Source organism: Rhipicephalus sanguineus, chromosome 3 (assembly GCF_013339695.2).
Source record: "Rhipicephalus sanguineus isolate Rsan-2018 chromosome 3, BIME_Rsan_1.4, whole genome shotgun sequence".
NCBI classification, from domain to species: domain Eukaryota; kingdom Metazoa; phylum Arthropoda; class Arachnida; order Ixodida; family Ixodidae; genus Rhipicephalus; species Rhipicephalus sanguineus.
This window is the reverse complement of record NC_051178.1, coordinates 14836341-14849393: the sequence shown is the minus strand read 5'-3', so window position 1 is coordinate 14849393 and position 13053 is coordinate 14836341. Positions and strand designations below refer to the sequence as shown.

At 49.3% G+C, this 13053-nt stretch overlaps 1 protein-coding gene across 1 annotated transcript in view; it reads left to right on the top strand.

The window, feature by feature from the left end:
• Positions 1–13053, top strand: part of LOC119386459 (chitinase-like protein 4) — a 553828-nt gene that overhangs the window by 365200 nt on the left and 175575 nt on the right. Inside the window, exon 6 of the mRNA XM_037653744.2 lies at positions 8664–8773. Coding sequence (XP_037509672.2) covers positions 8664–8773 — 110 coding nt within the window. The remainder of the gene's footprint in view (positions 1–8663; positions 8774–13053) is intronic.

Here is a 13053-nt window from a genome sequence, read left to right as displayed (position 1 = left end):
TCGGTGCACGGAGACCTGTTGAGAGGCCTTGACGAAATGCGTCTTGCCGGGACATCACTTTGGTGTCTGTCCATACGGTCTCCTTAGTGTGGCCAGCGTTTACCCAGGTCTCATCAAGGTAGTATATGGTCCTGTAAAAGAAAAGAAATCAGTCGTATAGTTAAGAGCGTACTTTAACTGGCAACAGCCCATTAATAAACCAGCGGCCTTGATTCAGTTATGCCTCTGTTACAGCGCCAAGAATCCACTGACAAAACCCATGTGAATAGATATAACAAAGATGAGCTGACAAAACTTCCCCTGAGAACGACTGAAGCGATTGTTTACAAAACGTGTTTCAGGCTGCTCATAAAAGCTAATGCAACCACATCCCCAATCTTGTGCACAGCATATTCGCTGAATAAAATTAGCTATTATTTCCTTCAAGCCATTCAGATTCCTTGCTCCTACGCGGAAAGGCAGTAAATCGTCCCAAACAATGCGACGGGAAATTCAGCAATAGCGAAATGATCAGTGACATCTTCGGCACAGATCATCGCATCCTTGGCTGATACTATTACCCACCGTACAAGCACAAGCATGAACAGCTACCTTATTTCACTGGAGAATTTCGCTGCGACTGAAGTTAGGATTGTGTAAGGCTTTCGATCACTCGCGTCAACAGCACACGTTTGGCGATCACTGATGCAAAGCATACCTCTCGTTTTCGCTCACCATTAGGTACACACGCATGCTCACCATTCGCGTCTACACTTTTACCAACAAGCACGCGCAACGAATGTTTGCAGAAATTAAAAGAACGCAACAACTTACCGCTGCTGCCTCCGCATTTCTCGAATTGTACGGAGGTACTTTCGACGCCAAGCAACGATGTCGTCTCGTTCGAGCAATGCGGAATTCCTTTTTCTCTTTCGGAAGAGGAACCCCAAGTCGTTCAGCATTCGTTGCATCGTGCGAGTGCTGATCGTCGGCATGTCCATGTCAGTGTCGCTGATCACGTCGTTGCGTAGCTTCTCGGCAGTAGGCAGTTCATTGCGCATGAAATAGCTGTGCACTTTGCGCCGCAATGCTGCCAACGCAAACGTGTCGTAGCGCAGCAGCCTCGTCTTGGCGGTCATGCGCTTCCCAGCTTCGCCCGAGACCGAGAAATCCAGTTTCTTACGCTTTGGAGAGGAAAGTGGGGCCCGCAGAGCTTCAGCCTTGATTCGTGTTACCGTTCACATACTCAATCCGGTGAGTTCGGCGACAGTTCGGCACACAGAATTCGTTGATAGCTCCGGCTGACGGCGCCTTACTCCAGCGTAGACGTTGCAGATAACCTGCTTCGTTTGCTTGGACACCCACTTCTTGTCACACTTAGAGTATAACCTCCTCGGAGAACTAAAAGGAGAGTTCGCAGCCGCACACGGTAGCGCCGGCACCGGGGACGCCATGTTTACTGCAAGAGCAAGCAGCAGGCGCAGCAGGCGTCCGGAAAACGTGGTGCCGTCCAAGAAATAAAAAAGGAAAAAAAATTAAGGCGCACGATAACTTCTTTTCCATGTACAGCTTCCCATACTTGTTCTATCTTTATAATGAAGAACGTTTTATTTATTCGGGCCAAGTAACTATTAGAATCAGAAAATAAAATAGGTACTATTTCCTGGCGCGCGCGCATGCAGGCGCTTCGGCTCTGTAGCTTCCACAGTGCTGTCAAGGAAAGCTGTCGCCGAGTATAGTCAACACGTGGCCTTATATGAGCCGAGAGAGTTCAATATGGAAGCAGGGGGCTATTGGTTGCTCGCTGCGGTGATGTCTGCCGAAAGTGCCGGAATGCTGCCGCGGAGCCGTCTCGCACACGATTGTGACTTTCCGCCACACATGTCCACACACCGCACTTCTTGAAAAATTCTGCTGGCCGGAGTGAAAAAAAATCTGCTCCCGCAGCAATGAGTGACCCTCCGTCGGGACGGCAACCCCACCCTGCCTGGTCAAGCGAGTTTCGTGACAATGACGCTGAGCGAGGGGAAGTAAGGGGAAGGTCAAGGTCGAAGAAGACGAAAAAAATGTACATTCTCCCTTCTTGAAAGCACGGCTCAGCCTCCAACAGTGGTGTACGTATGCATGCCGTCAGCATGCCGTCAATGGGCATGCCGTTTGAGAAAGGCGTTCGTTGAATTTTCAAGCATCGCTTGTTGCAACGTGTCGCTACATGAAAACCTTGCGTAAACCACGTTCGAGCCGCATTTTTTATGGTATTTTACGTGCCATAATAATAATTTTAATGTGACTGTTTCTGAAAGGACGTGAGAAGCAATCGTTGAACAAGATTTTTACTTGAGAAAGATAGGTATGGCACAAAAAGGACGGCGACGAAGTGCAAACGGAAACTGAGACACACATGCTTGTCAGTTCGTTAAAGATTGTCAGTGGGCTTGTTGGTTTGGAAGCATTCAAGCAAAAAAAGAAACGTGTCTTCACTTCGCCCGGTCCTTTTTGCACCATATCCATTTTTCTAAAGTAATGAAACAATTAGCTCAGCAACACGCCTTGCTGAGCTTTATACTACTTTCACAAAGGAAAACTATGTGACATCACTGAAGCAAATGCGCTTGCTACGCTTGATCACAACATGTGCGCGAGTAAATACGTGTAAACACAGAGATCGGAAACTATCTATATGGTATATGAGCGCTCGCGCCACACAGTCAGCGGCTGAAGGGATGTAAATGATATAGCGCTATAAATATGATGTCAGGTTCGGTTTATGCACAGAATGAGTATTCACGTAAAACTTCTTCCACTAAAAGCATTCGTGAGGGAATGTTTGGGTGAATTCTGATGCTGGATACATTAGTGAACTCGACCGACCAGCGGCAAAAATATTTACAAAACAGAAGTACTTTGAATTTGGCCCATGAAGTTAATGGTATGTGTTATAACGTTTCAACATTTTGATAGCGTTGAACCACTGGTCAAGAAGTGGCCATCTAATCTGTGTCAGTCATTCTTCTAATTACCACTTTTTTTGTAGAAAAGTGACTGTGCTAGTGATAGCTGTTAGTTAATGTAATAGCAGAAACTAACAAGAGAATGAAGCTATTCAGTCGGCAATACATCGCGCCCCGAATCGTACGTGCGGCATTATCACGATACAGTACATGAACTTTCTTAATTGTGCTAGACTTAGTACACGAATCCACTTACGGGTTTTTGCAGCTCAGGCTACAAACATTCAAGCGCCTAATGCTCTACTGCATTACAATTCTATCCTGTGTTTAGGAAGAAAAAAGCACATGAAAAAAAGCTACTCAGAAGCGCGCACGCGTGATGTTCCGGCAAGGAAACGCGTACGTAGCACGCTCGATGTCTGATTGATACATAGAATAAATTAATGTAGTTTTGGTAATGCTTATCTCGATCGGATCTTAATTATCAGGTTGAACGCAGACGGGCAGCAAAAAAGGTCGAATGTCCCCGGCAATACTGTCACCTCAGGCCCGTATTCACAAACCACCCTTACCTTAACGCTATAAGGTGGCCTTTCGTAAGGAAGAGAAAAGTGAAAGGATAAGAAAAGGCACGGTGTAAGAAAAATAATTTAGGTGTGGACACTCTCCGCCCGCCGCGAAGGAGAGCGCGTCCAGATAATGTTCGCCTTTAATACATGCGCCGGCCGCAGTTTCGTGGGGGGCGCTGCGACATGGGGGCTTAAGAAACCTATTGCGACGAGGCGAACGCGCGTTTTTCTTCATTTTTTTTCACCTCATTGCATTTTTTCACGGCGAGTTTTCATACGGCCACGGTGTAAACGGCGCACCCGACGCACATAGCGTCCCTAACAGCGTTGCGTACGTAAAAGCGCGGCGTCTTGCTTAGAGCGCGTGAGCAGTCTTTCTGCTCGCTGACTTCTCACGTGCGCAACGCCGTTACGGACGCTACGCACGCAGCTCGCCTTCTATAGTACATGCGCCGGCCGCGGTTGCGTGGGAGGTGCTGCGACATGGGGACCGAGAGGAGGAAAGAGGCGAACATTATGTGGACGCGCCGTCGGGCGGAGTGTCCACACCTAAATCATTTTTCTTACACCGTGGAAAAGGTCACAGTGGGTTTCATAAACTCGCCTTATTCGGTTTTAAGGTAGCCTTACGGAAGGCGGCCTTGAGCGAGGCTACGAACTTTTACTGTCTTATTGTTGGATTATTAGCAAGAAATAAAAGTTGTATGCTCCTCAAAACAATAAGAAAAATGCAAGAACGCATAACCGTACAAGTTTCGGTACGAGCGAGCTTCGTCTGGCCGCGCCGTTTGCTCCTTTTCTTTGTTAACGTTTTTTCCGTTGTCATAGCAGCCGGCGGCTCGCGTAGACGCGCCGGCAGATGCGGAGTCAGACGCGCCGGTCCACGAAACGCTGGTTTCTACGAGAGTACCGACAGGCGCATGGAGTTGCGAGCGGTTTTTGTCCGTCTGCCTGCGTGTGTGCGTGCGTGGCTATTTGCGTGGACCATACATAGGCTTTTTATTGAGTGCGACAGAAAGGCGAAAATGAAATTTCACTGAAGATCGAGCGCTACTCATCGACTTGAAAGCGTCGCATTGTGATAGCACGCGGTGTTATTGAAAGACAAAACGAGAAAATGGGAGCAGCTCAAAGCAGCAAGAGCGACGTGCGGCTGCGAACCGAGCAGCGGCTACGTGAGTGATAAAATAGGTAAAAAATATCCCATCCTGCAGAGAAACACGTCCGCTTCCGCGCCGCACCCTGGCCGATTTTTTCACACGTTTAGTAATGCGGGCCAGTGTGGAAGTCGCCATTCACGATTTGAAAAGCACCTGCGCCGCAGAAACAGAGCGCCACCAGCAGATGAAGGAACGGTGGCACGGGAAAGCCGACGTAGTGAGGGCCGTTTCCAGCGGCAAGCTCGGGGATATGAAGTGCTCGCTTCGAGAAGCGGAATCTGCTCAGCAACACATCGTCGCTGAACTCTTCCATGGAATTTTGACGGTTCCCAAGCACTCGCAGCATGATTTGCACATATGGATGACGGTAGCGTACGTCACCTTTTCTTTAATGACATTGTAAAGCTTCTTGCATAGTCAGCCATAGCGGGCCGCATGAGTGGCGCCTTAAGGTACCTGCCGGGCTACCTTATCGAACGCCACCTTTTTACGCCGATAAGGTTAAAGAAAGGCTGGATTGTGGCATAAGGTTTGTTTATGAAACGCGTTAAGGTGCCGAAAAGGTAAGGAGGGCAAAAGATAAGGATAAGGTCGGTTTGTGAATACGGGCCTGAGCTCTACACTGTTTGAAGGACGACAAAATGGGTCCAATATTAGCCACTGAAAGCTAACGGCTCAGCGAACGTCGGCTGAAGCGCGGCAAACGTGGTCCAATAGTAACGCGATAGCGTTAAAGAGCTCGTTCCGCCGAAATTCCGGCGTCGGCGTTTGTGTCGGCGTCGCTGGTTGTGAGCGAAAAATCATCTTGTCCGTAACCGAAAAATTAAAAAATAAAAAAACCTTTGGTTCGAGTGAGAATCGAAGCCAGGCCGTCTGCATGGCAAGCAGGTGTTTCACGCTAGAGCCACTCCATTTTTTTGCTTTATTGCCTGTTTTCAGACACGAATTACATCAACAAGCACATAGAGGTAAAAACTTCGGCAGATCCCAGGTACCGTGGGAGTCGATGTTATGCGAAGCATGCGGCGAGAAGGTGACTGTGGCGTAATATTTTTTTACTGACGACAGGTTACAAAATGACGCTATAGATTTGGATAAATTTTATACGCACACTAATATGTTGAAGAGCCGCATATGTGTTATATAGCCAGTTGTTTACGGTTGGGTAACGCTGCTAATGGCAACGTGGGTAATAACAACACCAGAAGCGGTAAGCTGATATGTAGTCCTTATACGTGTCTTGAGAACGCACGCACGTTTCACAAACCCGTGTGCATGTGTGGAAGAAGTTCTTGACAGTTCTAGTTTGAACAAGGGCATCATCACCCTGATCAGTGAGCACCAGTCATGACTTGTTATAGGATCCGGTCGTGATCGTGGTGACGAGGGGTCCACGTGTAGTGAAGTATGTGGTATAGTAGAGTTGGAATTCGCGGATGCCTCAGTCATTATGTCGACAAGTTGTCTGTCGATAGAGCCTGTGGCATATCGGCACCTGAAACCGCCTTTCGGGTTGGCGAGGTATAGGCCGTCGAGGCTGGTAGGCCTGGATAGTGCTACGTAGACCAACATCAGTGGATGGTGCTTGTCGTGTACCGTAGACTACCTGGGCGTATTGGCCTACGTAGCCTAGTCCACAAAGCGGCTGTCAATCAATCTGGCATCATCCTCGGTCAGCATGAGGCCATCGCCCAGGCTCGTAAGAAATGGAGAGGACAGTACGTCGTTCTGGCGGACGAAGTACACATTACGGTGCGGTGATGTCAATATCCTATGTAACTTTCGTTAATGTATTCCTCCGGGTTCAAGCACTGCTTCAATATAGCTTGCTGAATAACAGGAATACAAACATAATGTTTATTAGATTCCTATAAAAGCGGAGCCAAGACTGGAACCACAGAGGTTAATCTGATATAACGCCTGTATCCTAGGACTACATATCGTAAGAGTATTATGTAGTGTTTATTGCTTTCTTGTAAAATTAGATAGCAAGCACCACAACCACAATTGACGTTGCACCGATATTACGCCTGCGTAGCTGTTTTTCCAAACCAGTTTATAGACCTGGCGTGGCTCAGTGGTAGAATACCTGATTGCCACGCAGAATGCTTGGGTTCGATTCCTGTTGGTATCCTAAATTTCATTCTTTCTAGTCGTCGAGTCAACGCTGCCAATGTTGGTTTTCCATAACGCTCTAGCATTTAAGTTACCAATGTTTGTTCTCGTCGTTCCTGGGCATATATAAACTGTCAATCACCTGTGACGCATACCCGTACACCGCGGCCCATGGTAAAGGGGTATGTGCCACACGTGTCTAGTGGAAAGGGTTTGACGACGTACCCGACAGGATTTTCTCGTTATTCATGTTATGAGCCGACAATCATATTCGTCAAAACCTCTTACCCTCCCAAGCCAATTTTAGTCTTCACCAAGTTAAGGAGGCGATCATGAGAGCACCCAGACGTAGGCGGCTAGATAGATAGATAGATAGATAGATACGTAGATAGAAACGCTCAAAGTGCCAAAGGTTCGCTAAGAAATGCTTCGCATTTAATAACAACAAATAGTGTCAGTCCAACTGGACGGACATCAATTTTAAAATTCCTTGAGCACTGTCAAGGGTTCCACCCTCGACAACCACTCAGGTACAAACTCCTGCGCTTTCTGTAATTCAACAAATTTCGACATGCCCTCTGGAAAGTACATTCTTGCGGGCCTTGCATCTGGAGCGCGGTCAAATCCCGCCATGCGGGCCCGCCATAGACAGTGGAGGCCGGTTAACATTATTAAGTGTAACAGCAATCCATCCTCATTATCTATTGAGAGAAATCTGATACCTTCTGAATCCAACGGGAATTCCTTCTTGATTGTCCTCTTTAGTACATCCCAAAAGTACACGCCCTCCCAGCAATGTAAGAAAACGTGGTCAATAGTTTCTGGCTTATTACAGATAAGGCAGTGTGAGCCCCAAGGTAAGAAAAAACCACGCTCCTCTAGAAATACCTTGACATGCAATGTGCATGTGTAAAGCTTAAAAAAGGAGGTCGTGGTAGGAGCCACTTGCATTTTTTTTAGCTTGGAACTGCACTGAAATTAACTTTAATGCTTCACAAACATACGCGTTCTGTGTATTGGTGTCACAGTACGAGATGTAATATCGCAGTAAAACGGGGTACAAGCGTATATTGCCATCGGGCGTCACACCATGTGAACTGCATAACGAGTTGGTGGTTTAAAGCCGGCCACCCCTTACAAAAGGCACACACATTACTTCGCGTATTGCGTTACGAACGTGTAGTGGGTGCATCACAACTTCGAAAAATATCACCCGCGTAATTGCTGCTGGTTTAAAGCATGCCACCCATTACAAAGGGCATACACATTAGTGCGTGCATTCTCTTGCACACACGTAGTGGGCACACTGTTCTCATAAAGGTGCTGTTGAAGAGGGCAGAAATCATTACCCTTACTATAGGTATATCGAGAGTGTGTGTGTGTGTGTGTGTGTGTGTGTGTGTGTGTGTGTGTGTGTGTGTGTGTGTGTGTGTGTGTGACCGGGCGACTGAACATAATGACAAGCAAAATAGAGCACGACGACGATGGGGCCGGGTATCGCGTTCAAGTCTTAAAGGCGAAGCCTAAGCGTCCGCTAATTTTTAGCCGGTGAAAGCCAACAACTCAGCTGACATAGGCTGAAGAACGGCAAGAATGACCCTATATTTGCCGATGAAAGCCATTGGCTCAGCCGATATCGGCGGGACGGCGGCAAACGAGGCCCAATATTGCCGGTGAAAGCCTAATATTCGATGAAGGGCGGCAAAGCCAGCCCTGCATTGCCGGCCAAGTTCAACGGCTCAGCCAATAATGGCACACTGCCGGCAACACTGGGCCGAGACTGGGCCTCGCATAGCCGCCGTAAAACCGATATCGGCTCTATGTTGTGTGCTGCCTGGGCTGTATATCACTTTTGACATGCCAGCTTTCATATTCGTTGACTTGCGCAGGACTTCCGGTCATACATGAAAGAGACAAAGAAGGTATTTCTGCTGAGCGCCAGCATTTGCGCTATTCCTGCGGCCATGCCGTCTACCTACGACGTGCGAGGGCTCTCTAGGTAGGTACTGAACACAGGAGTTTTCTATTGACACCGCAAGTTTTATTGCACAGATACAATAGTCTTCATGTTTAAGAGACAGGGCACGCAAATAAGGACACAAGTGAGCAGTCAAGACACCACAAACGCCGACGCAGTGCAATAGTCTCTGTGTGTATATTGGTAATAATAAATTTTATTTCTCAATTTATATCTAAAGTGGAAATTTATGAATATGCAAGCAATAACGAATACGTTACCCAAATACGCCCAGTGTCCTACATGTAGGACGCCTCTTTGATGTGTTTTAAAATCGGCACTTCTTTAGGCGAATACTAGAGCCACCTATAAAGAATCAAGCTGGTGTCTGCCGAAACGTGTGCCTACACATCGCTTGCCCTTATTATTGCCACGTACGGACTGTTTCATCTGGGCGAACGTGTACTCTGTACGGGATAGGCCATGAAGAGGAGGAAACTTGAAGTTATGACCTTTTTTTGTCTTCAAATTCTTGCAGAAATCCTGCCGGTCCAGCATACAAGCAAAAAGTCGCTTGGTAGCAGTTACCAACCATTGGCCCCAATTGCGAATAGACAAGGTGCGCTTACTGCCACACGAAAACAACTCGGTGCAAAAAGCGTGGGAAAAGTGTGTTGCACTTACCTGACAGTAAATAATGATATTGTACGTTTTGTTGAAGATACCACTGCCCTGTTTGTGAATAGAGTCGTCAATATATATATATATATATATATATATATATATATATATATATATATATATATATATATATATATATATATATATATATATATATATATCTGCCAGCTATCTTTAGCCAAGGGATAAAAAAATACAATATTAGAGGCAGGCGAGCGAAATCAGTTGCAAATTACTGACAGTCACCTTCTGCACTACAGACACTTTTTTGTTTGCTAATTAACTAATTTCTTAATTAGGACTATTTACCTATTTGTCCCAACCCCACGCAAAACATCTTGGTGATAAGCGCACCGGAGGAAAAAACAGCGACGAAAATCGCCAAGATCAAGGTTTTGACGATCAACGGCAAGAGGTACGAAACCAACGCATATGTTTCGGCGCCTGAGCAAATGGTCAAGGGGATTATTCGCAACATAGCCCTGACTTATGGTCAAGACCAGCTCGTGCACGCGCTGGTGAACACTAGAAACCCCTCTCTAACGTACGCTAAGAGGCTCGGCAGTACGACCACCGTGATACTGCTATACGAGGGAAACAGAGTACCCACGTGGGTTTACTTCAATAGCGTCATGATAAGAGTATCCCTGTACCGAAAGCAGATAGACTTCTGCAAAGAATGCGGCAGGCTCGGCCACCGACCTGACGTGTGCCCAAGACCAGAGATCAAACTATGCCCAATCTGCGGATCAAAGAACCCCAGCAGCGAACACGAGTGTACCCCCAAGTGCCAAATCTGTGGTGAAGCCCACCCTACGGCCGACCGAACGTGCAAAGCCAAATACAAGGTGCCGCACATAGTGAAGCAGAGAAGGTGGCGGGCAAGGTGCAGAAGCTTACAAGAGCGTACCCCATCACCATCAGGGTGCAGTGATAGTGCGGCGGAAGGAAAACGCCGAAGTCGCTCGAGATCGAGATCCCACTCCCGACGGGGCATTGGCGGTCCACCCAGATCCGGATCCCCCTCGCCGGTAAGAAGCCAAAGCCGAAGTCGTAGTCGAAGTAAGAGCAGAAGTCGAAGCCGGAGTCGGAGCAGAAGCCACAGCCAGAAACGAAACTACCCCTCACAAGACGGAGTGCGGTCCACACCTGGCGGGAAACAGAGAGGGCCGCGTAGGCTCACCTGGTCTGACATAGTCGCGAAAAGAGACGGTGACTCTGTCCAGGGCCCCCCTCTCTCTGGCAGCCCGAGGGCAGCGCCCGACCGCGACCTGGCGGCGAGGATGGAGAACATGGAGAAAGAGAATAAGGAACTTAGAGAAGAGCTGACCAGGGCCAGAAAGCAGAACGAAAAATCACTGAGGAAAATCGAAGAGCTACAACAGACGCTGAACGAACTGCTTAAGCGCATGGGAGAATCCTCCGGAGGAATTCCATCCTCCTGCACTTCCGCTCCCCGCGGGGCTGCCGAGCGAGGTGATGCGACTGCCACAGGAGGAGAAGAAGGAGAGAAGGACATGTGCTGCGGCGGCGAAGATGAAGCACCGGCGGCGGTGGACTCCAAGCGCAAGAACCCGAGCGATGCCCAGCCTTCGAAAGACGCGGATAATCACGCACAAGAACCTAAGCGACCCAGACCCGGAGGCCGAAAGATAGACGCGATGGAAGAGATGGTGAACAAACTGACGAACAAGACGGAGCGAATGTTTGAGACGCTCCTGACGAGGCTGAACGAATCCAACGCGGAACGGAACGCGCAATATGCCGCGGTCAACACCCAACTCGCGGCCGTGAATAAGCGAATTGAAGATCTGGAACGCGGGACCGTGCAACTGCAGCAACAGCAACAAGAACGCCACGAGTCCGCAGGAGCCGGGTTACCGTTATCACAAGTAGTCAACGTTGCGACCATTCTCAACAGAGGTCACAACGCCAACGCCACCCACAATGACAGGAGGGACGCACGGATAGTCGCCTCCCCCCCTAACACCTTTGAATAACAACCATGGCTGCGTCCCGCAAGTCCGACGGCAGACGCATAGTCTGGCAGTGGAACTATAGGGGCTTCAAAAACAAAAAAGCAACGATGGTGCAATACATGAAAGCGCTCTCGAAAAACAAACATCCCGAGGTGATTGCTTTGAAAGAACCTTTCGACCGGGCTCAGCTACCGGGCTATGTCACGTGCGGTCCCCCTTGCGAATACACGGGGAAGGACATTAGGGTGTGTACCCTGGTTAAGAGAGGGACGGCCTTCATCGAACATGCACTTGATATCAGCGAAGAGTCGGCCATAGACCATGTCCTTATCGAAGTCGTGCCCTGCAGAGGAGCAATGAAGACCGGCCTATTCGTGCTTAACGTATACAGCACCCCCTCAAAAAGAGGCCTCACGCACAACTTCGGCGCCCTCTTTCGCAAAGCGATGGCCAAGGCCGCCTCCAGTCCCCTCCTACTCTGCGGAGGCTTCAACGCGCCGCACACGCAATGGGGATATGGAGCCGACTCGCCGAAAGGGAAGAGGCTAGCCGGATTGATGGACGAGCTCGGCCTGATTTTACTCAATGAACCGGCGTCGCACACAAGGATCGGACAGGGCGCGTGCCGCGACACGTCCCCCGACCTCTCCATCTGATCGGACGCGGGCGCGATCGCCTGGTCGAACTCCTTCGAGGACCTGGGGAGCGACCACAGGGTACTGTGCGTGACTGTGGGAGAGGACGAAAGCGAGGTGGACGTCTGCCGAAAGGCCAGAGTCGTGGACTGGGACAAGTTCCGAGAGACCAGAGAACGAGAGAAGCAGGGTGGCCCGATCGAGGATATCGGAGAATGGTGCAGAAGACTACTCGCGGACGTAGAGAGAGCTACAGAAGAAATCGAATTGACAGACTGGCGACAACGACCTTCCAGAGAAGGCGGAGACAGGTCCCGCGGAGGCGTCGACGATGGCGTTCCCAAACCAACCAGAGTGGACAGCCGGCTGGCACATCTCGTAGCGGCCAAGAAATCCATGCAACGGAGATCGAGTAAGCAGAAACTCAACCGAAAGATACGCAAGAAGATCGCCGAGATTAACCGAGAGATTGAGGCACACTGCGCTCGGCTGTGCGAACAGGAATGGCAGGAGCTGTGCGATACGATGGACGGGAACATGAGCGCAGGACGGATCTGGAAGATCCTCAGGCACCTGCTGGACCCGACCAGCACCAGAACGGCGACCCGTGTGCAGATGGCGAAGCTGCGACACAAGTACAAAGACGACCCGGAGGCCTTCGCGGAGGAGATCGTGCAGACGCACCTCGCTCGCCCGGCAGGCCAGAGTCATTTCGAATACCGCGGGGCTCCCAACGAGGAACTAGACGCGGACTTTTCCGTGCAAGAAATCAGAGCGGTCCTCCAGCTACTGAAGACCAAGTCGGCGCCCGGTCCTGACAAGATCACCAACCAAATTCTGAGGAACCTGAACGATGACGCCATCGAGAAGCTATGCCAGTACATCAACGCGTGCTGGAAAGAAGGTCGCATTCCGCACGAATGGAAGACCGCAGGCGTGATTCTGATACCCAAGCCAGGTAAATCGCTAGCGGTTGGAAACATGCGGCCAATCTCCCTGACGTCCTGCGTCGGGAAAGTCATGGAGC